This window comes from Apostichopus japonicus, chromosome 17 (assembly GCF_037975245.1).
Source record: "Apostichopus japonicus isolate 1M-3 chromosome 17, ASM3797524v1, whole genome shotgun sequence".
In the NCBI taxonomy this organism is placed as follows: Eukaryota; Metazoa; Echinodermata; class Holothuroidea; order Aspidochirotida; family Stichopodidae; genus Apostichopus; species Apostichopus japonicus.
In genome coordinates, this window is record NC_092577.1 from 557,917 (window position 1) to 584,383 (window position 26,467).

The 26,467-nt window shown below is 38.0% G+C and overlaps 2 protein-coding genes across 3 annotated transcripts; one reads left to right on the top strand and one right to left on the bottom strand.

The window, feature by feature from the left end:
• Positions 1-89: 89 nt before the first annotated feature.
• LOC139984360 (uncharacterized) lies at positions 90-9,870 on the bottom strand. 2 transcript variants are annotated; one of them, XM_071998243.1, is made up of 6 exons: positions 9,748-9,870; positions 6,941-7,078; positions 6,009-6,103; positions 3,462-4,992; positions 2,869-3,024; positions 90-2,016 (listed from the first exon to the last, which is right to left on the bottom strand). In XM_071998243.1, the coding sequence occupies exons 1-6, from the start codon at positions 9,806-9,808 to the stop codon at positions 1,832-1,834; spliced, it is 2,166 nt and encodes a 721-aa protein (XP_071854344.1). In that variant the 5' UTR covers positions 9,809-9,870; the 3' UTR covers positions 90-1,831. The 2 variants fall into 2 exon arrangements, with proteins under 2 accessions (XP_071854344.1, XP_071854343.1); XM_071998242.1 differs by lacking the exon at positions 9,748-9,870 and adding an exon at positions 9,327-9,633.
• Positions 9,871-10,071: 201 nt separating this feature from the next.
• On the top strand, positions 10,072-25,863 carry LOC139984359 (zygotic DNA replication licensing factor mcm3-like). The gene is made up of 19 exons (XM_071998241.1): positions 10,072-10,295; positions 10,672-10,784; positions 11,419-11,627; positions 12,154-12,284; positions 12,948-13,106; positions 13,519-13,598; positions 14,321-14,560; positions 15,654-15,710; positions 16,315-16,486; positions 16,775-16,909; positions 17,632-17,721; positions 18,267-18,351; positions 19,298-19,418; positions 19,772-19,922; positions 20,162-20,302; positions 21,766-21,881; positions 23,007-23,119; positions 23,723-23,801; positions 24,534-25,863. The coding sequence occupies exons 1-19, from the start codon at positions 10,218-10,220 to the stop codon at positions 24,736-24,738; spliced, it is 2,475 nt and encodes an 824-aa protein (XP_071854342.1). The 5' UTR covers positions 10,072-10,217; the 3' UTR covers positions 24,739-25,863.
• Positions 25,864-26,467: the final 604 nt, after the last annotated feature.

Below are 26,467 nucleotides of genomic sequence, written 5' to 3' on the forward strand. Positions count from 1 at the left end.
CAGTTATTCAATGTTTCAGAAGTCTTTCTGAGTAACCCACATGATGCTTAATTGTTTAAATTACATTATAAAAGGAGCGAACTTGAAGATTGACTTGGTAGGATAAGCAGTTTATAATTGATCCATGATAAACTTATACAATGGAAACAAAGTAAAATCATACAATAGAAACAAAGGAAATTCTTTGCATTCAATGAAGGTTTACATAAAGTCCTATCACACAGCAGAATCTATTGTAAAGGCTACATAATCATTTCCATTGTAGATGTTAGTGCAGTCCTTGTTTGACATAACAGTAAATTCTGCAGAAATACCCAAGAAAGTGCGTAAATTGTGATATTTTACTTTTCTCAACAGCAGAAGAAGTTGGGAACTTGATAAATTTGCTACTTTTACGAGCTCTTTCTTATATTTTAATTTTTTAATGAAGTCACTTGACCACACTTTATCAACATAAAATAACACCTGTTAGACCTACACTTCAAGGTTACATCACCAATTTCAGGAAGCAAATGCTATCTTTGGTGTAGCCAATATTATGTACTTTTGAAAATTGCGATATCAATGACAAATACTGTAAGAAGAACGTGTTTGTTCAGTTACTATGTTAATTGTAGCTCTTTGGTATAAAATCATTTGTGAATATGTAAAGCTCTTTCCACAACTCCCAGGACAATATTACATGACATAAGTCCAATTCAAGGATTGAAATGCCTTTCCAGCAAAATAGAGCATTTAAATTAACTTTTTAAATTTTCTCAATTCTGCAACTTTAGGGAACTTTATTTAATATGTTTAAACAAAAGGTAACTTTTTAAATAACAAAAGGGTTCACGTTACTTTAAGGAAATGATTTTTTTTTTTAAATTTAATTATGGCAAAGGTGTATGTATTTTGAGGTTTCTTCACAGAACTGAGAGGACATAATCCCCTGTGTTCCCCTGACTCCACCACCCAGACTTAAAATGTTCCCCTGGCTCCACCACCCAGACTTAAAAATGTTCCCCTGCCTCCACCACCCAGACTTAAAATGTTCCCCTGCCTCCACCACCCAGACTTAAAATGTTTCCCTGCCTCCACCACCCAGACTTAAAATGTTTCCCTGCCTCCACCACCCAGACTTAAAATGTTCCCCTGCCTCCACCACCCAGACATAAAATGTTCCCCTGGCTCCACCACCCAGACTTAAAATGTTCCCATGCCTCCACCACCCAGACTAAAAATGTTCCCCTGCCTCCACCACCCAGACTTAAAATGTTCCCATGCCTCCACCACCCAGACTTAAAATGTTCCCCTGCCTCCACCACCCAGACTTAAAATTTTACTCCAAAGAATAGTAAGTAATTCCATGCAATGCTTGGTCAAGGTGAAGATTATTAAATCAAACTTTTTGATTGGTACAAAATTATATTCCATTGTCTTATGTAGATTTCAATCAGTTGCAGTATAATAACAGCTTCTCAAAGTTGGTCAGAAGAGATATTTTTTGAACAATCAAAATGTTTGTAATCTAGAACTGAATCTATTCTGATCTGTAACATCCCTTAGCTGTACTCTTTACCTCCCCTTTGAGACACATGACCATAAATAGAGGGACAACAATGAGAACCTGTGCAGTATATCCAGACCACTTGGTAGTGACACAGACCTCACATTTCCCTGGTAACCGCTCATATTCCAGACCATTTGGTAGTGACACAGACCTCACATTTCCCTGGTGACCGTTCATATTCCAGACCACTGAAGGGACATAGACCTCACATTTCCCTGGTGACTGCTAATATTCCTGACCACTGAAGTGACACAGACCTCACATTTCCCTGGTGACTGCTCATATTCCAGACCACTGGAGTGACACAGACCTCACATTTCCCTGGTCATCTAAGGAACAGAGAAGTACAGTTTTCTTTACGATGGGGCCAAGTCTGCCATAGGAAATGATCATCTGTGTAGACATGGATTTCTGGTACGGGAGGCAAACAGCAATAAAAGTGGAGTGGTACAACAACGGATCACCTGGTTGGAACAAAGCAAAGATAGACCAATAAATAGAGCAATGGAACCAAGTGCGTATGAAAACAATATTGGGCAGTAATAAAGATACCACCTAGGAAGGAGCAACCTACACTATGTGATGTTCGACAAACCAACTGCATTGTAAATTATTGCTAATACTTAGTGCAGGGAGATGCTAGAGTAGCAGCTCCTTGAACACTGGGTAAACACAAGGTGAACACCCAAGGGACACAAGGTGAACACCCAGGGAACAATGTGAACACCCAGGGAACAAGGTGAACACCCAGAGAACACAAGGTGAACACTGAGTAAACACAAGGTGAACACTGAGTAAACACAAGGTGAACACTGAGTAAACACAAGGTGAACACTGCGTAAACACAAGGTGAACACCCAAGGGACACAATGTGAACACCCAGGGAACACAATGTGAACACCCAGAGAACACAAGGTGAACACCCAGAGAACACAAGGTGAACACCCAGAGAACACAAGGTGAACACCCAGAGAACACAAGGTGAACACCCAGAGAACACAAGGTGAACACCCAGAGAACACAAGGTGAACACCGACAAAACAACATGTCCACCCTCTGTTGTCATTTAGAAATAAATATCAGTTTCTATAAAACTGTTAAAAACAACTATTCATCTTTAATTCTGTTTGAACAGCTCAATGATCCAAACATCACTTATCCCTGATGTCTTCTACATAGTTCTAGTTGTTATGAAGATACCTGACATCCACATTACTCCATCACAGGGAATACCATCAATGCAGAAGAGATTCATATAGACTTCTAGTGATGAGCAATTCATAACACAGAGTTCATCATTCAGGATGAGAAATTACCTTTATAAATTAGAAAGTCTCCCCCAAACTTCATTCCAGACGTCAAGTAGTACCCCTGCTCCCAAAAATGTAAAAACACAGCAGCTCGTATCCTCTCCTGGTCTGTGGATGGGAACGACCAGTCGTTGACTTCAGTCATATCAGGGTTGACGGTCTCTGGCAACAAAAACACAAACAAGTCTGGTATCAGTAAGGGTTTCTGTTGAATATTTATGACAAGTTCTGCGACAAATAAAGGTCTTGCAAGCTGTACCTAGTCTTGACTTTGCCTTCATTCTTGTGAAAGAATTGAGTATGTACATGTTTATGCAACACTATCTCTCCACATTGATGACATATATATAGTGAATATTATTTACAAACAATAATATAAAATAAAGTAACATCCTTCACTGTCCAACCTTCCACCACCCCCTCCCTCCCCACCATGTTCCAAGCCATCCCCTCCTCAATGAGATTAAGCAAATTTTGTCTAATCAATTTAATTTCTTAACTGTGTAAATCATGTTTACTTTAATATACAATACAATACATAGAATCCTTTTGCAATACATACTTTATACACAGAAATAATAGTTCTACAGTTCATTTACCAGTGAATAGTTGAATGAGGCAACCATTATCAGTAACTGTACAACCAGCTTGGGTCATTGGCAAGTCCATTGGTGATGATGACTGGTCTGCTTCTTCACAGCCCTGCTTATTCTCTTCGGGTTTGATGAGCTGTTTAGGAGAGGGGTCGACCATTCCATCAGCCATTTGATCTTCAATCTCCTCAGTGGTAGCTTTAATCTCCTCAGTGGTAGCTTTAATCTCCTCAGTGGTAGCATTAATCTCCTCAGTGGTAGCTTTAATCCCCTCGGTGGTAGCTTTAATCCCCTCAGTGGTAGTTTTAATCTCCTCAGTGGTAACATTAATCTCCTCAGTGGTAGTTTTAATCTTCTCAGTGGTAGTTTTAATCTCCTCAGTGGTAGCTTTAACCTCCTCAGTGGTAGCTTTAATCTCGGTGGTAGTTTTAATCTCCTCAGTGTTAGTTTTAATCTCCTCAGTGGTAGCTTTAATCCCCTCAGTGGCAGCGTTGATCCCCTCAGTGGCAGCGTTGATCCTCTCAGTGGCAGCGTTGATCCCCTCAAGGGTAGATTCCATCACATGTGACTCACCATCTGTTTGTTTCAGTTTCAACAGCTTTGTTTCTTTTTCAATGACTGTGTTGGTCTCTCCTGGCCTGGAATCTGTTACTTTACTAACTTCATCTAGATTTGGCGGGCAGTTTCCTGTACAAGGGTTTGGCATTGTTTGCTCTTTGGTACTATGGTATGTTGTCACATTAATGTGGATACTGAAGCAGGTAGTTGCTTCAGTAGTCTCTTTACCAAGCCTGGAGTCTATCAAGTTCAAATCTATCGGTGGTATATTTGTATTGCTGGTGCTTGAGGTAGAGGGAGACATATATGGAAGTGTAGCAGAAACTCCGTCCTTCATTCCGAGGCGAGAACAATTAGACGTCAGGCTAGAACTACCCTGAGAGGTGTCCATGTTGGTGTCCTCGTTGACAAGAGGAGGCAGTTGTTGCAAGCTTGTTGTTTCTAAGGAAGCGGGAAGTTCTCTTACATTATTCAAAGAAAGTGGTCTTTCTGCTTCTAGTTTGTCGTCTACTCCAGTGGGAGTGTCTTCATCACCTGAATATGTAATGAGATGACTTGTTGACTGGTTTGGATTGGTTGAAGGACCCTTCCTATCACTCCATAGCTTAGAATTTCCATCGATGTCCATCTCATCTAGACCCTCCCTAGCCTGACTACTGTCTCCCAGAATGCACTGGTCGGTCGCATCTTTTGAACTGCTCTTTTCCACGATGGGGAACCAATCCCTATGAGCAACATTCATATCTTTCACCTTGCTATCATCTCTAGCTCCCACTTCCCAGTCACATGTCTTAGCTCCTCCTACTCTGCCATCTGGATTCTCTGGGACAGTCTCTGCTGCTTGTAAGGTTTCAAGTTTCTCCTTTTCGTATTTCTTCATTTGTTTCTGTTTCCTCTTCTTCTTCTTGCTAAGTTGAGATTGCTTTGAATTTCGATAAATGTTCTCCTTCGCTTGCATCTGCTCCAAGTAAATCGACTTCTGCAAAAAAAGAGGAAAGAAGACTGCAGTTGACACAGCTAGTTAGTAGATTCTAGTAGTAGGAACTACCTTAGGGTGGCAGGTAAGCTGATTGCAGTTTAAACTAGCAGACCCATCCACTACTTTAGAAGCTAAGGTATCCCGCCATCAGACTGCAGTTGACACAGCTAGTTAGTAGATTCTAGTAGTAGGAACTACCTTAGGGTGGCAGGTAAGCTGATTGCAGTTTAAACTACCAGACTCATCCACTACTTTAGAAGCTAAGGTATCCCGCCATCAGACTGCAGTTGACACAGCTAGTTAGTAGATTCTAGTAGTAGGAACTACCTTAGGGTGGCAGGTAAGCTGATTGCAGTTTAAACTACCAGACCCATCCACTACTTTAGAAGCTAAGGTATCCCGCCATCATACTGCAGTTGACACAGCTAGTTAGTAGATTCTAGTAGTAGGAACTACCTTAGGGTGGCAGGTAAGCTGATTGCAGTTTAAACTAGCAGAAATGCCAGACCCATCCACTACTTTAGAAGCTAAGGTATCCCGCCATCATACTGCAGTTGCCTCAGCTAGTTAGTAGATTCTAGTAGTAGGAACTACCTTAGGGTGGCAGGTAAGCTGATTGCAGTTTAAACTACCAGACTCATCCACTACTTTAGAAGCTAAGGTATCCCACCATCAGACTGCAGTTGACAAAGCTAGTTAGTAGATTCTAGTAGTAGGAACTACCTTAGGGTGGAACATAAGTTGATTGCAGTTTAAACTAGCAGACCAATCAGCTACTTCAGTAAGCTAGTATTCCACCGCCATACTGCAACTTTAAGTTAAAGTTCAGATCACATTCTGGCCAAACCTTTATTTTAACATTTATCAGATAGAGAGAGCCCCTATCCTGAAGCAAGATCACTAAAGAAAGCGAGCACACCATAGAAGGAATGGAAACACACCATAGAAGGAATAGAAACACACCTCATCCTTCCCCAACTTCTGTCCCTTCTCAGGTTTTGTAATGAGAAACTCACCTGTTTCTCAAATGATTCCTTCCTTGCTTCCTGGAAAGTGGTAATATCATGTTGGGAGTGGTAGGGAAGATTGAGTCTCATCAATTTAGCAACACCTACCAATGAAAAGTTAAAGAAAGATGTGAAGCCATTGGCTTGGTCCTTGAGTGAGTTTGTAAAACAGTTTAATACTGTTAATACAGGATTATAGGAGCAGCCCAAATAATGTTTGTTGATACAATTGCTTCAATGTTAGACCTGGAAATCCAGTCAAATTCTTTGACAGAAGCTTGCTTTTATACCTGCTTACAATGTGTTTATGTTCTTCCAGTGGCAGACAAATGCAAACTGTGCCCTTGTCTACGGCCAGATAAGGAATCCTCTGGCATTTAACTAGCATACAATTATCATGAATTTAGAGGCCTAGATGTATTCATCTTATTACCAAATATCCTGTGTTAATCACAGAATGTTAGTTTATTTGAAGCCACCTACTCAAGTTACTATATAATAAAAGGTATGTGCTGTTATGTAACAACTGTGTCACTGGTTGGTACCTCATCTGTATATCTGTGCTGTTATGTGACCACTGGTTGGTATCTCATAGACTATATGTGCTGTTATGTAACAGTAGTAATCTAGAGATTATGGAACTGAAAACTTACATTGCTGCTGATTATGCGCCAAGGCCAGTGTTGGGTATTTTTTTTGGGGGGGGGGGAGAGGGGGGGGAGGGGAGGGGAGGTAGAAATAATTTAGTGTTCAAGTTTTGTGTAGCATTTCCAAAGGATCTGGATTTTTCCTCTCATCGACTAATCTTTAGTTCCTGAGTAGAAAACTGCTATCTATACACTTGTATATCATTTTGCGATGAGATACAGGAAAAATTATTCCCTGGAAGTGAAGTGAAGGGTAGGGTGAGGCAAGGACTGGTCTTGGGTTCATCATCTTACCATAAGTAATAAGAGCAAAAGCCTCTTCTGGCATAAGTTTTAATGGAAGACCAAGCTGGTTGTTCTGTCTTGGAGCTCGAGGGAGTGAACCAGTCAGTGCTCCAACTATGTGATGAGTATCCCTGAGCAGCCTAACATCTATCAACAAAAGAAGAAACATTATCAAGTTATTAATAAACAGTTGCTTCTGGAAGATGTCTTACCTAACCCCCCCCCCCCCACACAACCAGAGAATGTTTCGTTTAATAATTATGATAAAGAAGAACTGTAATATTTAGCAACAGGATTGCACATACTGTATGCAGTACAAGTAATGCACTGATCTTGTTACTAGATGATTTTGCCAATTTAACCGATATTTCAAATACAACTTTTGGCTGATACTGATCCAATACTGATAACAGAAAAGAAAGATATGTAGCCTAACATTAACCCATATCTGCACTAAATCCCTCTTCATTTCAATCATTGCATCCCTGCTCGTTCAACCTTATCTCTTTACCAGTTACTTCATTGTGAACATGAATGAATTCTAATAAAAATATAAATGTTTCATATTTCTTTTAATCTTTGTTAATTTCTTATGAACTTTAATTAGGTAATTGCTGATCACTTAATTAATGCTTCTCTTGCGGTGGCCTAAAGTAAAGGACGTGTTTGAACGTATTTTACCTCAGGTTTTTCTACATTAGGAGAGAGAGCACAAAATTGTAATAAGATTGCATCACAATGACACAGAATGGGGTTGGTTTATAAACCAACATATTTTCAACTTTCAACAAAATATCAGTAAATTACACACATTACTGATACCGATATCACTGATATTGGCCAATACCGATAAACGATGCCACACTAGCAGTGGCGTCACCAGACTTTTCAGTCTGGGGGGGCACAGGGGGCACCAGCATTTGATGGGGGGCACTTAGGTGGATACGGATCGCCGTCCTGGGGGAGGGGTCTAAGGGGAGGGGGTGCCCCCTGGAAAATTTTCGCATACGGAGGATGGGCTAGATGCAAAATGGTGCCACATTTGATGCTAAATTCCATCTGAAGATATCTCCAGATATTGCTATTTTTGAGGTAATGATTTTAACAACGCGCAGAATTTTGCAGAGGATGTGAACCACATGCTGTCGATATTATGCCTAACCCTATCAATAGAACCTACATTTGTTGAATTAATGTGTGCATGACCCCCTACTCCTTTCTTGTCCTTCTCGTTTTCTCCCATTATCTATTAAGATGTAACAGGTTCCAGCATCGTTATTGGCTCCTATCAGGGATCTCACCATGCAATCCAAAGTTTGATCACACATCGAGTATGGCTCAGTATGCAGGTGTGAACATTCGCCATTTGTTCCTACAAGCATCTGACCTCAAATGACCTCTGCACCCCCTACACAACAGGGTTAATATATGGGTCCACAAAAAAAAAATTTGTTTCAAAATCAAGGTTAGGGTTCAGAGCAACGATATTACTCATTGGTCCAGAAAAAAATAAAGCGCGTTCTTGCATATTCTGATGTCAGAATCATGAGAAAGGTCCAGAAATAGTGTTCTCTGGAGAGTAGGGGTGGCCTACTAATTTTCAGGAATTTGATTGGACTGCACCTAGTGAATTTCTGAATATTCGTCCTACTTCCTAGGAAATAAAAACACGGCTGCAGCACAGCCAGAACAGGGAAATTCATTGTTTTGAACGATGAGTCATGTAGCTCGCGAAGCGGACGTGTATAGCCGCTGGTAAGGCGTGAGCACTGACACATTCAATGTGAATATCGACACCTGTTGTGATGGCGCGGGTTACGACTTCGATACCCGACGGTCAAGGATTAACTTTTTCATTTTCTCGCAGCTCATTTGAAGAAAATACGAATTACTGTGCTTCTTTGTCCTTATGAAAAACCAACTCAGATGATGGGAGTTGAATATAACAAAATATATATATATTTTTTTACCAACCCAAATCTCAGATGGGGGGGCACTCCGGGGGGCACTAGGTTTTCCAGGGGGCACGTGCCCCCCTTGCCCCCCCCCCCCTTGGCGACGCCACTGAAGGGGAGGGGGTTGAGATTATCAATTGCCACTTTAAATCAGCCTTTAATACGTGTTCAGGCTTAGGCCTAGCATATGTTTTGGTATAATGTTTAGTATTTAATATCTGTGACAAATATGACAAACTTCTGAAAATAATATTGGCCTTTCCCTTAATGCGCCAATCCCGCAAACGTCACACTTGTACTGTACAATTGTTCCATATCAAGCATAGAAAAACAGTTGTAGCTTAGGCCTACTGTTCGTGTTAAAGTAGCCTAGATCAGCGATATGTCTAACTTGATTTATAATAGTTTATGGTCACTATTGCCCCCAAAAGGAAACAAACCTCTAGAATTCCAAACAAATATGTTTCCCCTGCTAAAGTGTAATTGAATGACTTGTTCCTCTTCCATAACTTTCTTTGTAATGAGAATCGGTGGATCAAATTGGTTAAAACAAGACTAGTTGTATCGAAAATTATTCTAGACCGAATTTGAGACCATTTTTCAAATGCAACCTCGGCTAACAAAACAAGCTACAGACGAGCCTCCTATCAGCCAGCTATAACAATTGGTATTTGATCTCCAGCAATTGGAGCGAAAACCCTCGTAAAGTTGCAAATGTTTTTAAAATATCACTTTCACTTAACTATTTAACTTGTTCAAAGCTCTGAAACATCAACGTTAATTTATTGGTCTATACCCATACCTGAGTCCCTAAATATGGACAAATTAACATATATACTGATATACGGTGAAGTTAGTAACCTCGTTTTAGATGAATATTCTTTTTCTTCACGCCTCGTATCATCAAGAGTGTGTGAAACATGTCATTTTAATGCTCATGAAATTTCAATCTCATAAATCAAAAGGAAACATAATTTAGCTCATTGAAGTGGAAAAGGACGATTGATATGTTAGGCCGAAGGTTAAGATGATTGACAGGTAATGTTTATGCATATATGAATAAACATTAAATTATTAGAGTACATATCCAATCAGAGAAAGCGATTTTGTTAAATGTCCCGGGGAATATGCACGTGATAGTTGGCGCGAAATACACCTTCCAACTTGTCCGTACTGTACTATAACTGTAATGTTTTGTGCTCAGCGTACTTAGCCAGATGTAAGTTAGGCCTACACTGTATTCGCTTGGAAAACAAAGAAATTTTGTTCAATTTGGGAGAGAGTTGAAGAATTTCACCAAAAAAGGACAAAGATCCAATAGAGTTGCAATCATGGACGGAATGGCGAATGATATCGATCAACAACTTCGTGATTATCAAAGGGAATATTTGGATTTCATTGACGATGATGTGAGTATCGTGTTAAGCCTCGCATTACAACTAGAGCCAGGCCTAGCCTAGGCCAAGTCCAATCCATCGGATAGAAAACTTACTTTGGTTGCTCCTGAAAGTTGTTTGGTTTAATTTATTTGTAAGAGTAGTTAGGTCTAGGCTGTGCCATACAATGTAAGATGCAAGCCCTAGGCTATGCCTAAGGTTAAGAACTATCAAATTTCATTACCTAAGTTTCAGCGTTGTAATATCACTTTATATTAAGGCTTGAAAACTTTATGTCAGATTATTGACAATTATTTCACGACTCGTCGCGAGTTGTGATTTCTTACAACACTGACTGTTTCCTTATGTGTGAATGAATTGCTTCTTGTGTTTTGACTTGTATTCTCAGGCCGATCAAGGGTTGTACCATGAGAAAGTTCGGGACATGATCAATAAGAACAAGAGCAGATTGATCGTGAACATTAATGACCTGAGGCGTAAAGCTCCGAAGCGAGCTTCAAGGTAAATATCAATTAAGCCCTAAACAACAAAGAACACTTATTAATCAAGAGGAATATTAATACACACCTTGCTCCTAGCCCCCCCCCCCCCAATCCCCTAAATAAACCTATGCCACACATCCTGGTAAAATAAAAGATTCACTGATGGAACCAAGATCATATCTTGAACTTGTTATAGCAAGACTAGTTCATCTATGAGGTGGCTCTTTTCCGCAAAAGGTTATTGTAGTCTTAATAGAACCTTCAGCCTTATTCAGTCTTTTTTGGTTATTAACATTTGCATTGTTTTCAAAACATATAAAATTATGTTGTGACCACTTGATAAATAAAGAGTAATTTATTTTCTGATGGTGATCAGTGTTTCAACCAAATATGTTAGAAAGTCAATCTTATGTATGTTTATTTTGAAACAAAGACTTTGTTAAGTTCATTAAATCCCCAAAGAAAGATTTGTCTAAATTCAGCACTTCGTGTTGGAAAAATATTGGTAGGGTTACCGGTAGGGCTGCCAGAAAGTACCTTGTTTCAATTTTAGCAGCTTACAGGTGTACAAACATCTTAACTGCTTACAGGTGTACAAACATCTAACAAAGAGCCCAGTTTCTGTTAAGATTAGTTTTCTCTCTACCTTTCAGAGTTTTGACAGATGCCCATGAGGAGATAATAGCTCTCCAACGAGCACTAAGGGAGCTGGTTTCGACTATTGATGTAACCTTCAGTAAACAGTATGAAGAATTCTTTGTTGGTTATGAGGGTAGCTTTGGCTCAAAACATTTAACACCAAGGACTCTAACAGCCAGACATCTTGGCAACCTGGTGTGTGTCGAAGGCATTGTAGTTAAATGTGAGTACAACACTGCTTGTGAAAGAATTTATGACTGAGTGGCTGGTTTTAAATTTATAGAAACTTTGAGGGATAAAAATTTAAGGAAGAAGTAAAAACAAGGAAAGATTTAGACTTTATGTGCTTTTGTAGTTTGGAAGTAGTTGGGATTTTCCACTGCCAAGATCTCATTTAAAATGCCAAATAAAATGAAAAAAAAAGATGAGCACTGTTACAGCGAACATTGTAAACTTTGGACAGTGATGGCCGACCTTTCATTTTCAATCCACTTACCTTTGTTGTGTTAAATATTGACTTTTTTGTACCTAACAGAAATAAATGGCTTGAAGCTGAAAGTTTCACCATCATTGGTTCTTTGGAATCTTTGTGTTTGTTCTTGTCAAAATAAATATCCATTGTAATTAAATTTATGGTGCCATTTATTGGAGGACATACTCACAGAGCTACTGTTTATTAAAGACAGACAGTGTACGTGCTTGAAACTGCATATTTTAACTCCAAGGAAATATCTTTTCCCTGTTTCTAGGTTCACTAGTCAGGCCTAAGATTGTTCGAAGTGTTCACTATTGTCCTCAAACCAAGAAGACCATGGAAAGGAAATACACAGACCTTACATCTCTAGATGCCTTTCCAAGCAGCTCTGTATATCCAACAAAGGTAAATCAAATTAATCTCACTTCACTATTAAACCAACAATAAGGCTTGATCAAGTCTAAATATGACATCATGGAGCCACTTACTCAATATTTATGATAAAAAAAATTCTTTATGAGAATTTTAAAATGTTCCTCTCACTAGAAATAAAGTTGACATACAGCTATGAATCTGAATCAGCAATAATAGTGTAATGGGTCTTTAAGTCTTACGGTTAACTATGACACAACCAAACCATAAGCTGTAATGATTGTCAGGTACATTTAATGATAGAACTGTTCCCGCAAACTGCCTGCTTCTCTAAATAAAGAAATTCTAAATTTAAATTTGATATGTTAGGGCTGATTTATCAACTGTCATCTAAGATGAGAAAAAGTTTTGTTTATTATAGATGACAGAAATACTCTTTGAAAACAAGTTGTTTCCAAAGTTTTACAAAGTTGATGCAATGCCATAAATGTGTGATTTTTGCTGTTTCTGACTCATGTGAATAATTCCAATTCAAGATTCTGTCAATAACAATATGCCTGTATATGTGATCTAAGTATTAAATGGACCAATTAAAACACCTGTAGTAGTAATCAGTATTAAAACACCTGTAGTAGTAATCATTAAACCTATGTGTTGTCTTATGACAAAGTTTGATTGATTTCTCTTTGGTGTTAGGATGACCAAGGGAATCCATTAGAAACAGAATATGGCCTGTCAACATACAAGGACCATCAGTCCCTGACCATTCAAGAAATGCCAGAGAAGGCACCAGCTGGACAACTGCCCAGGTCTGTGGACATCATTGTCGATGATGACCTTGTCGATATTTGCAAGGTGAGACGTCACTTCTAATATAAGTAAAAGGATGAATAAAAACCTGTGTATATAATTTCTATCATCTAACTACAGAGCATTATGCATCAACCTATGCACGGGGGGGGGGGGGGGGCGAGGGTCCCCACTCCCCTAGCTATTTGTCTGCCCACCCCAAAAATATCAAGCATTTTTTTTTTAGAAAATTGGTTTTGACAGCCCCCCATGAAAAGCATTGGGTCCCCCCAAAACATGTTTAGCTATATGCCCCTGCACATTTTGTAAGCACATTGGAGGTTGTAAATATTGCATGTAGTCTACTAACCAGGGATAAAATAAAATATTGATTCTTACCCTGAATTAACATATTTGAATGGGGATATGAAATCTTTTTTCAGTATTTAATTGTGCTTTAACTGTTCTCATATTTCAGCCTGGTGATAGAGTACAAGTCATTGGAACTTATCGTTGTTTGCCAAACAAACAGGGCGGATACACCAATGGCACATTCAGGTAATCCTAAAAAATTTGATTTGTTTCTTTACTATGATATCTCACAGAGGGTCATCGTTTGAAATCCCATTCTGAAATTAAAAACAACAAATAATCAGTTCTTTGTTATTAATCAGAAAACAAGGCAGAATTATATTTGATTATGTAAGTAAACTTGTGGAATGTTATGTAGCTGTGTTATGTTGGTTTGTTTGCAAGCACAGTATTTCATGATGTATGTATGTTGGTTGGTTTGTTTGTATGTCATGTGTCTGTTTGTTAAAAAGTCATTAGTTTGACTACAATCTAGTTTCATTTCAAAATTTGAAATAAAAGTTACAATTTTGTTGAACTTTCAATTTGGCCTTGATATGTAATTAATACTGAACATGTTGAGGGTGCAGATTATTTCTGTACTCAAACACTTTTGGGACTCCCATTTGGTGGAAAAACTGAAGATAGTATTATTAGTGTCTTGATTCCCAGGTCAGAGAACGAAGTGGATTTGCTCAGTTTTCTGCATGGTTTGGCTACTTTATGATAAAGTATCCATGCTTTTTTTTGTCTTAGTCCTTTTAATAAAGTGATTACAACGTACAGAAGATTTCTCTCTAAATATAAGTGTAACAGAGCTTCTAGGAAAGTAAATTATGAAAACTACTAGCAATGTTTAGCCCTGCTATAATGTTTGACCAAGATTGATGATCTTTAAGAATCATCGAAGTAATTTCTCTTCACAACAGGACCATTCTCCTGGCAAACAACATCCGTCTCATGAGCAAGGAGGTCGCTCCTACGTTCTCACGCAAAGATGTTCACACCATTCGAGACTTTGCTACAAACAAGAATGTTGATGTGTTTGAAGTCCTAGCGAAGTCACTGGCGCCCTCAATCCACGGTCATGAGTACATCAAGAAGGCAGTCCTGTGCATGCTGTTAGGTGGCTCAGAGAAAGTGCTTGAGAATGGAACAAGATTAAGAGGGTCAGTAGTATATCTTCAATGTCAATCATTATCCTTGTTGCTGAGTGTGTTAGGAGTTATCATCATAACAGCTTGAAATATCTTAATAATTTCCATCAAAATGTGACTAATGAAACAGATCATTCAGTGTACTTTTATGTTCTAAAAGAGATATTCAAGAGCTGAAGTTGATTTTCCCCAAATATCGCTGGCACTCTTTCATACACTAGTAGGTGTTAATACACTAGTACAGTAGGTGTTAAGGTGTTAGGTGTTTATACACTAGTAGGTGTTAAGCATATCCTTATAACATGTTTTATTTCCAATGTGTTTTCCTTAACTTTGGTGAAATTAGTTAAGTTATTGACATTATCAGTTAAGCTTAAAGATGCTGGTACAAGTCATCGATCCTTGCAATAGAGTAATTGTTTTGATCAAATTTGAAATTTGTACTTAAACAAACATTTCAATTGTATAGTATTTCAAAGAAAATTCAACATGATGACATCACTGAACTGGATGTGATTATTGCCTCTTTCAACCAAAAATATATTTCAATGTTTAAATTCAATTGACTTTAACTTTATTTCAATTGTATTTCAATCAATCAATCATATCAATCTAACATCACAAAGAGATCAGATTAAACTTAAATGTGAGAATATCAAGGTTGACAGAAAGCAATATAAAATATGTATAAATTCACAAGGAATAGAACAGAGGACAGATCATTGATTGAGCGGACTACTGAGAAAGTTTAAAAAGAAAACTTGTGGAATAGAAGTCCCAGTTGAGCAAAAAATGAATAGTTCCAAAGAAAAGACAAGACAAAGAAAGAACTGATACTCTAAGAAGACAAATGGGACCCAAATGCCTTTGCCCCTTATCCACCCCACAATGTACTGACAGCCTATCCACCCCACAATGTACTGAGAGCCTATCCACACCACCATGTACTGACAGCCTATCCACCCCACAATGTACTGAGAGCCTATCCACCCCACAATGTACTCACAGCCTATCCACCCCGCAATGTACTGGAGCAACTAGGGATGTGGAATCATTTTGTCTTTCCTACAATAATATCACGTTGTCTGCTACTTTCTCACTTCAGAGATATCAACGTACTGCTGATTGGAGATCCATCTACAGCCAAATCACAAATGTTGAGGTAAAGTCTGCTCTTCCCTCTGACCTTCTATCCCCTCACCCTGCCCCATGTCCATGTTCATCCCTCCCCTCTCATCACAATCATACTCCCCCAACCTCAACATGAAAGCAGTTGGTTCAAATATTTGAGTGAAAAATGCTTGCTAAATGTTTTACTTTGCAAATTAAATCTGAAAACTCATTGTCTGCATTGTAAATCTTTGAGCACAAAAAAAGGCTGTGCAAGCTCAGCCTCTGGTATTTGTTGATGATTCTCACACTGGATGGGCCTCAAGGAAGCAGTGGTATGGAGTTAGTTGACTTAAGTGAATCCCAAGGGTTTATAGGAAGCCATTAGAAGCATATTTGAAAGCCTGTCCATGTGACGTTTGGTTCCTGGTGGAGTTTTGAACCAGTAACACATCAACAGTGAGCTTGTTCCTGGTGGTAAAACAGTAACACAATGGTTTTGGCAGGAATTCTAACCACCATGTTATACCTTCAACTAACCATTATGTTCTGTTATGTATGTGAAGAGCCTCTCATAGCTTGTTGGTTTCTGTTATATTGTAAGATACAGTTTATCCATCTTCTTTGCATGTCATTTACTCACAATTCCCTTACAGGTATGTCTTAGCCACGGCTCCCAGAGCAATTGCTACTACAGGAAGGGGTTCATCTGGGGTGGGGTTGACAGCAGCTGTTACCACGGACCAAGAAACAGGAGAAAGGAGACTTGAGGCAGGTGCGATGGTCCTAGCTGACCGGGGTGTGGTCTGTATCGATGAATTTGACAAGGTAGGTAGTCAGTTAGAAAGGCTTCGTAGGTGTCAAACTCTAAGCAGGTTTATTTTTAACCCGATGTTTGAACCAGAAATAATTTTGTCTTTGCATGTATTTATTAATAATCCACAGGATGTAAACACCAAGTATAAAGTGACCTATTCTAACTAATATATATGAATAATATGCCCAGTATTTTAATGTTTCTAGTAACAAATTAATATGCAATTGTATTCTAATTAAATTATCTTTAAATAATAAGTGCAGCAAAGAAAGTAAAATGTGATGGATTTGTTTCTTCAGATGACCGACCAAGATCGTACAGCAATTCATGAGGTCATGGAACAGGGTCGGGTGACCATTGCAAAGGCAGGCATTCATGCTCAACTAAATGCTAGATGTAGTGTGCTGGCCGCAGCAAATCCAGTTTATGGAAGGGTAAATAGCATATAATAGATCTTTTGATATTACATAATGGTCAACAACAATTGAAGGAAATGTTGGTGGACTCCACAAGGAAAGCCAATTGAGGCCAACAAAGGTCAACAGAGGTCAACAGATTTCAAGGTCTTGTAACTTTTGCAAACACAGTAATGCCCTTGCTTAAGTTGTACATATTATAGAGTACAAGAACAACATTTTTTTTTTGTGGTCAAATGCCATTTGAGGTCAACAGGGAAGAGTGAAAACCTTGTAATATAATATCATTTAAATGTTCTCATATAATATTTGACTGGTAATCACTAAGCCTGTTGGCTTGCTTGTTAAAACAGTTTGGTTATTTTCCTGTTAATTTCTGGGATCAGTTTATAGTTCGATAAGCCAGTTTTATATACTCATACAAATCCATTTCATCATGCTCAGAAATGGTCACATTATTTGCAAGGCATTCCATTATCCCAAACCTTCCAATTATTATATTTGTCAATCAAACTTTGCTATTATCAGAATAAGGTGCACTTGTTACCCACAGTTGTCTACAAGTCAGGGTCTCTCAATATTTTTGAAACCAGTGATATCTAATACTTTCATGTTATTCTAAAGCTATTTCAAACTTATATTGGTTGTGATTTATTCACATGAGTTAATTTTTGAAATAAATTTAAAATCTACCTTCACTGAATGCTAATTGATATGTCTCTACTGTATCTCTTTCTCAGTATGACCAATACAAGACGCCAATGGAAAATATCGGCCTACAGGATTCACTGCTGTCTCGGTTTGATTTGATCTTCATTGTGTTGGATCAGGTATGTTGTCTTGTTTGGATCAGGTATGTTGTCTTGAGATGGATCAGGTTTCTTGAGTTGGATCAGGTATGTTGTCTTGCATTGGATCAGGTATGTTGTCTTGAGTGGATCAGGTTTTCTTGAGTTGGATGAGGGTATGTTGTCTTGTGTTGGATCAGGTGTGTTGTCTTGTGTTGGATCAGGTATGTTGCTTTGACTGTCGCTTGATGCCAACAAATTTTCAAATCCTACCACAAACTGGAGTGATAAAATAATTCATAGCAAGGACCAAAGAACTTTCCACTTGGTTTATCATCATATTATTGTTTCCATTTCCATTCTAAGTATCTCATAAAAGATTTGATGTGCCAATAGACAGAAGCAATGGAGTGATGAATATTTTCCATTTTGTGGTTTAGTTTGATCCTGAATTGGTTAAATAAGCACCTTCTCAGTCTGTAGCTATGGTAACTAGAGGCTTTCTTTGTTCTAAAACAGCCTCTCAGTCTGTAGCTATGGTTACTAAACTTTTAAACCTGCCTTTTATTTCCTCCTATTAATTTCAGATGGATCCTGATCATGACCGTAAAATTTCTGATCATGTTTTGAGGATTCATCGCTACCGAGCTGCTGGAGAGCAAGACGGCGCACGTAAGTTGCAGCATTGGTTAATTAATGGGACTTTCTGGGGATTTCTACAGAGGCCATTGTCATCACCATGGTGATGCATGTGATCTATTATTTGTACAGATCTCTGAATTGTGATCGCATGGAACACTCATTAGCATGTGAACAAGAGGGGTGATGGACTAGTTCAAAGTAACTTGATAGCATGGAAGCACTTATTAGCATGCTAGCATGATGGGTGATTGACTTGTTTCAAAAGATCTCTTCTTCAATAATTACAAATAATATGGTGTACACTACTATTGATCAACTAACTCATGGTACCTTTATGATAAGAGTTTTTGAAGTTTATTGAACTTGATAGGATAAATGTTACAGCAACCTGTGTTTATTTTGGGTGTGGCTAGAGAGCCCTAATAAACTACACATCAAATCAAAATACTAAGAAGATATTTTATTTGATTTTAAGTCTGTTACTGTTACTGCTTGTTATGAGGTGTTATGTGGTGAGCTATGTTATGTTATGTCCTTGTTATGTGGTTAGCTATCGTTAATGTTACTGTTTGTTATGAGGTGTTTTGTGGTGAGCTATGTTATGTTATGTCCTTGTTATGTGGTTAGCTATCGTTAATGTTACTGCTTGTTATGAGGTGTTATGTGGTGAGCTATTTTACATCCTTGTTATGTGGTGAGCTATTGTCAAAGTTTCTGCTTTTTATGAAGTGTTATGTGGTGAGCAATGTTATGTTATATCCTTGTTATGTGGTGAGCTGTGTCCTTGTTATGTGGTGAGCTATCGTTAATGTTACTGCTTGTTATGAGGTGTTATGTGGTGTTCTATGTTATGTCCTTGTTATGTGTTGAGCTGTGTCCTTGTTATGTGGTGAGCTATCGTTAATTTTACTGCTTGTTATGAACTGGATGAACTCCAGCAAATTGGTGTAATATCCTCTTCTCTTCCTTTGCTCAGCTCTGCCTCTAAGTACTGCTGCACAGTTTCTCACCACTCAAGATGATGAAGAGGAGAAGGAAGATAGAGACACACAGATCTATGACAAACACAACAAGATGCTCCACGGGACTCGTAAGAAGTAAGCATCCATCTTGTTTGTTTGTAGACACATCACATGTTTGTACAGAGATAATGAACTGCAATAAAGAACCATTTTATGATTAAGATATCTAAAAACAAATCTTGTAATCTAAAACTTCTAAATGGATTATAAAACGAAGCTGAGATGAGAGAATCTAGTTTCTGAAAAGTCTAACATCAAAAAGGAAAATGTGAGTGGATGGTTTTCATCTTTCGGTCCTAACATTTGAAGTATTCTGGAAGAATTTAGATATGCTAACATTCAATAACATTTTGGTGAGGTTTTCTTTTCTTTTTTTGAAATATGATTTGCATTTCTTACCGGATATATTATATTTGTATTCCCAACAGGCAAAAGTTCATCAGTGTTGAGTTTATGAGAAAGTTTATCCATCTGGCTAAAAACCTGAAGCCCCAATTGACTGCTGAGGCAGCTGATTGCATATCTGATGAATATTCAAAGCTCAGGAGTCAAGAAGCTGCAGCTAACAATATTGCTAAGGTAGGTAGGAGACGCCAGATTAGTACCGAGTTGGGACCATTTTGTTTGGGCCAAATATAAACTAACAACTGAATAAGTCAAAACCCTAATATTATCTAATTAAGACTGACAATGGAAATTAACTTGTATTACATCAGTTAATTGAGTTTGATAAAACTAGGATAATACACATTATGATATATATATTATTACTGTGTAAGATTGTCATAGAGAGCTGTGGATATTATTGCTTTCAACAGACACAACCAGTTACAGCTCGTTCTCTGGAAACCATGATACGGTTATCGACAGCTCATGCTAAATCTCGTTTGAGTAAGACAATTGATCTCCAAGATGCAGAGGCAGCAATTGAACTGGTTCAGTTTGCGATCTTTAAGAAGGTGAGCATTCATGATATTTATATTTTATCCTCCCCAGTCAGTTTGATTCTCTTTTCATGTTCTTTGCTTCTCGTATTTCTTCTTCTTTGTTGCATGAATGTCTTCTGGGCATCTGTAGAATGAAAGAGACTTGGGAACTTAGTTAGAGCCACAGATATCAAATGTCTTTACAAAAGTTTGACTCTTTAGATATTTACCATTTGGAATAAGTTGTGTGAAGGATGCTGCATTAGACGAATGGTGCATTAAATCAAGTATATATTCTGCTTTTCAATAACCGTATCTAAGGAAGTCAATGATACTTTCCAAAGGTATCCTGTGTGTCAGTATATGTAAAATATCCCCACTGATAACCCTTCACCCCTTCCCTTTAATCATCTCCGTATCTAAGAGAGTCAATGATAATTTCCAAGTAGTAAAGATATCCTGTGTGTTAGTACATGTAAAATATCCCCACTAATAAACCCTTCGCCCCTACCCTTCAATCATCACCGTATCTAAGGAACTGAATGATAATTTACAAGTAAAGGTATCCTGTGTGTTGGTATATGTAAAATATCCCCACTAATAACCCTTCACCCCTTCCCATTAATCATCACTGTATCTAAGGAACTGAATGATAATTTACAAGTAGTAAAGGTATCCTGTGTGTTAGTAAATGTAAAATATCCCCACCAATAACCCTTCACCCCTTCCCTTCAATCATCACCGTATCTAAGGAAGTGAATGATAATTTACAAGTAGTAAAGGTATCCTGTGTGTTAGTATATTTAAAATATCCCCACTGATAACCCTTCACCCCTTCCCTTCAATCATCACCGTATCCAAGGAAGTGAATGATATTTTACAAGTAAAGGTATCCTGTGTGTTAGTAAATGTAAAATATTCCCACTAATAACCCTTCACCCCTTCCCTTCAATCATCACCGTATCTAAGGAAGTGAATGATATTTTACAAGTAAAGGTATCCTGTGTGTTAGTAAATGTTAAATATCCCCACTAATAACCCTTCACCCTTTCCCTTCAATCCTTACCGTATCTAAGGAAGTGAATGATAATTTACAAGTAAAGGTATCCTGTGTGTTAGTAAATGTAAAATATCCCCACTAATAACCCTTCACCCCTTCCCTTCAATCCTTACTGTATCTAAGGAAGTCAATGATAATTTACAAGTAAAGGTATCCTGTGTGTTAGTAAATGTAAAATATCCCCACTAATAACCCTTCACCCCTTCCCTTCAATCATCACCGTATCTAAGGAAGTGAATCCTAATTTACAAGTAAAGGTATCCTGTGTGTTAGTATGTAAAATATCCCCACTAATAACCCTTCACCCCTTCCCTTCAATCCTTACTGTATCTAAGGAAGTCAATGATAAATTACAAGTAAAGGTATCCTGTGTGTTTGTACATGTAAAATATCTCCACTAATAACTCTTCACCCCTTCCCTTTAATCATCTGTCAGGTTTTGGAGAAGAAGAAGAAACGCATAGAGGATGATGATAGTGACAGTGATGAAGAGAGACCTAAAGAAAATGGTCACGATGAGGAGGTTGCTAGGGCCCACCAAAAGAAGAGAAGGTTAGATGATACTGTCTTTATTTGTCATTCATGTATGGTTAGTTATGATGGCTGCTGAATACAAGCCCAACCCACAACTTGCACTTATCAAATTTGTACAAGAAACTATGAGTGGCCAATGTTTATGATTTAAAGAATAAAACCATTACATTAAATGCCGTTAATAACTTGCTGATATGAAGGGCATCATGGTCAAATGGCTATGGCAATGTACTTGCAAACTAAGTATTGCAGGTTCGAGTCCTGGCCAGATCATTACGTTGTGTCCTTGGCCACAAGGTGTATTAATGAGAACCTGCAAGGTATCTTGTAAATATATATGTGTGTGTGGTGGTTTGTGACTGCATCCTATGGGAACTCCCCCAGTGGACATGTTGATGTGACACACTGTAGTGCCCAGTAGTGACTGTTTGAATTGTGCACACTTTGGTGTGTGGGTCATACAAGTTACAATACCAATGACCATGGGTTTAATTGATGTAAAGTCCTGTGAGAAGGCCTTGCTTGATACAAGACTAAAGCTTTTAACTCTCAACTTTAGAGGAATGCAGGCATCCATATGATACTGTTAGTTAGATTGGGGGGGGGGGGGAATATCACATTACATGGTTTGGCAGTAACTAACTCACTATAATATGGAGTAACAAGAGGAGATTGTATCCACCCTTAGGAAGACGTAACACTTGTTTTATGAGGTGTGGCTAGAATTGCACACAGGTACAACTAAAAATTCAGCTTTGATAACATCTTTCACAACCAACTTTTCAGCAAAGCAATACAAGTGAGCTCTGTTAATGAAGTGATAATGACGACGACTGATTTACTTGATTACAGACCTTTAATGAGGTTTTAAACAACAAAACACAAGCAGCTAAACGAACCTAAGTACAGTATATAACATATGGAAGGCCGGATAATATATAGAAGGCCGTAAAGGCCAAAAACACATACTGCTAAGATTAACAATATAATACAATATCATCACAGTTAATATACAAAGAGTCATATTGTTTGCATAAAGAAGGAAAGTTTCACTAATTACCAAACCTGAATCCTTTACTCTCTTTGGGCAGTTCCATTTGTTTTCATCAACACAATTACCTCCTCTTCATTTTCAAATATTAGTCGAAAGCCGAAAGGAACATCCAAGAAGACTAAAACAGATAGCCAGGATGGATCTGAAGATCCATATGACTTTGATAGCTATGAAGAGTCTGCTGGGGAGGAAGAACTAGAAGGTATGTCTTGGTTTTATCTAATTTAATTCAATCATTTTGAGCATGTCTATGAATTTGTATTTATCAAGCAACAAACTGTGTTTAGAAAGTGAAGCAAACCAATACCACTGTGATTCATTCACTGTTGTGTTCAATAGATATTAATTCATTGCTAGGTTACTGTAGTTCAACACTTAATATTGAGTTTGCTATTGTAGGTCTCTATTTTACAAAAGAGTTACACCATTTTAAAGTGCTATGTATCTGATGTTTATTTTGGAAAGATGTTGCTATGGAAACACTGGAGGTTTCAGATTAAAATCCATTGAACATGTTTTAGGGCCATTTAGTTGCAAGGTCATTTTTTGAAGTAAATCTTGTTTTACTTAATAGTTGCTATGGAAATACTCGGTATTGGTAAAATGGTGGATAACAACATTCATGAATTTATTGATGTCCTTTATACTAATGTCTTGCAAATGGAATATTTTTTAATGACAATAAAAGTTAAATTGGTGCTGGTTGCTATGGAGGGCCAGTGGAATATGACTATAGCAACACACAGTCACAAATTCTAATGAATTGTTGTAGTTATGGTTATTTTTTGGTTATATTTCTCCATAGTGCCAATAAAATGGAAGGATTCAGAAAAGAAAGCTGCCTCTGAGAGTGATGGAACATCTGTGAAAATATCAGAGGAAAGGTAAGATAGCTGCAAGTATTGAAAGAGAAAAGATTAAACTAAGCCAGTAAAGTCAAGATGCCATAGATATGCTGTTTTACTAATCCCACATAGCATAGTGTGCCCCTTTGGAACGTAGAGGTTTATGGATCAGTGGGGTCTGCCACATTGGAGCTGTGATCCCACATCAAATAGTCGGTCAGGAATAAAAGCTAAGTGGGTGATTTTTCAAACTTCAAAAGCATTTATTAGAATTGCTAGACCTACCTATTGATATAATTTATGGTTTATATTATTCCCCAGAATGCACCATTTGACCTCTAAATATGCCCCAGAATGCACCATTTGACCTCTAAATACGCCCCAGAATGCACCATTTGACCTCTAAATATGACCCAGAATGCACCATTTGACCTCTAAATATGCCCCAGAAGGCACCATTTGACCTCTAAATATGACCCAGAATGCACCATTTGTCCTCTAAATATGACCCAGAATGCACCATTTGACCTCTAAATATGACCCAGAATGCACCATTTGACTTCTAAACCTACATTGGAGTCATTGCATTCAACAACTCTACAGCCACACCCATTGGACGTAAAATGATTGATCCATAAAGGTTTGTGCTCCTTCCTTATATTAGTCGGGAATATTTTGAATCGACCTTCATTGTATATTTCTACCCAGTGAACGTTCCCCTTTCTTCAAGTAACTTTATACTTAACACCACAATCCATTTTGTATTGACAGACTCAAGTCCTTCCGGAGTGCTGTTTCGAAAGCATTCAGTGATAGCCACGCCCAGTCACTGCCATTGGATAAGATTCTGGAGGAACTTAATACACAATTCACCGGAGAAGATAAATTTGAGAAAACAGAGGTGGATGCTGCCCTCTCAGAGATGCAGGATGCTAATCAAGTCATGGTTTCTGACAATATAGTCTTTTTGATTTGAAGTCACTTAATGAACGAAAATTACTCACAGTAACCAGGCTTAAGCTAGCCTAAGTTAGCCTAAGCTAGAGTTGGTAATTTCAGATGCAAACGTTAGAACTTCTTGAATCATCAGCATCGCCTAAAATGTTGTAAATTTCTATTATTTTTGAAGTTTACGAAAGTTCCCTGGTTCTGTACTGTCCAAAGTATTCCTGGCTTGGTGATAACTGTTAAATCATGCAACAAAATGCTTTGTGGCAGTAAAATGGAGTATGCAACTTACCATGATTTCATTTTCTAGGGTTTGCTGAGGACCTTTCATTAGCTACTGCAGGGGTCATGGTTTAAGTACTAGATGCATTTGTAGGAATCATGTTCTAAGTTGTGTTAAATGGTTCCAATCCTGCATAATAATGGTATATGTTCACATTTTCTTGGCAGTGCAGAAGTTTCTTTTTCCGTTTTTTTTGTGCAGTTGTCATATTTTTTGTGAACATCACATATTTTCAGAGTATAGATCAAGTTGTGGAAGGCTAAAGCCTAACCCACCAGTGTTTTCTATTAGTTGTCAATCAACTTACTAGTCCGTTTCTCTGTCTTTCTGTTTTGTACCTAATGTCACACACCTTTGCCCAAAACAGACAACTGTAAAAGAACATGAGATGTTAAGAGTGAACCTGCAAGTGAAAATAATGGAGCTAACATTTATATTACTTGTGATAGGTTTATATGAAATATTGTAATCTATGGAATGGGCATAACTTTGTGTTGGGAAGAAGACCTATGTTGGGCATAGGTTAAGGGAAGGGGCTGGAAAAGGGGGTGGGGACGTAGTGATTGGATTATTGTAATATGTTAATTGAAGTAGGTTGGGGTGGTATAATTACCCTCATGATACTCAATTTCATGTAGTTGTATAAATATGTAATTTGCCATTCTGCCGGATGTTGTTGCTGGTTGGTTTATATGATTTAACATTTTGATATTTGTAAAAGCCAAGAATACTCAATGTCATAAAAGACAAACATAATATCCTGAATGTGTTGGATTATCATTAAATCTTCAGTATGTAAAAAGTACTTTTCCAAAATACAATTTTCCCTAAGGATATCTTGTAAATAAATAAAGATGGTTTGTATGCAAATGTTTTGTGTTCCATTATTTCTACTACTTGTTCAGTTTGTTCATTTTTTTTTCAAAGAAGATACCAAAGAAGAAGCTGGGATTTATTTCAAGAATTTCGAACATTCCTGCTTCCTTCTTCCGTCACCTAGGGTTACCATATTTTATCTGAAGAAAAGAACAACTTGACGTGGCCTGTGCAATTGGGTATGGGTCTATTTCGAGCCCCCCCCCCACCCTCTCGTCCGCCGCCCTTCGTCGACTCTGGTGAAAATATAGTCATGAACTAAACATAATTCATCGGGAATGTGTGAGACGCTACCTGTTTATCTAGTAGGCATGAGGGCGAATTCAAAGAGCCTGGCACAAGAATGCAACATATTATTTTCGTTTTGTGCCTACAAACCAAACTTAGGATGCTATTGCACCGTAGGCGGGGGGGGGGGACCACCAACAGAGGGGTGGCCTCTCTCCTTTGAGAAATTGTGGCAAACTGGAGGATGCTAAGATGCAAATGGTGCTATATTCTGCAACTTTAAACAATGTTGAATAAATTTCGAATATAGATTATTACCCACATACATGTTATGTACTTTACACAATATTTTCTGTATGCCAAGGGAACC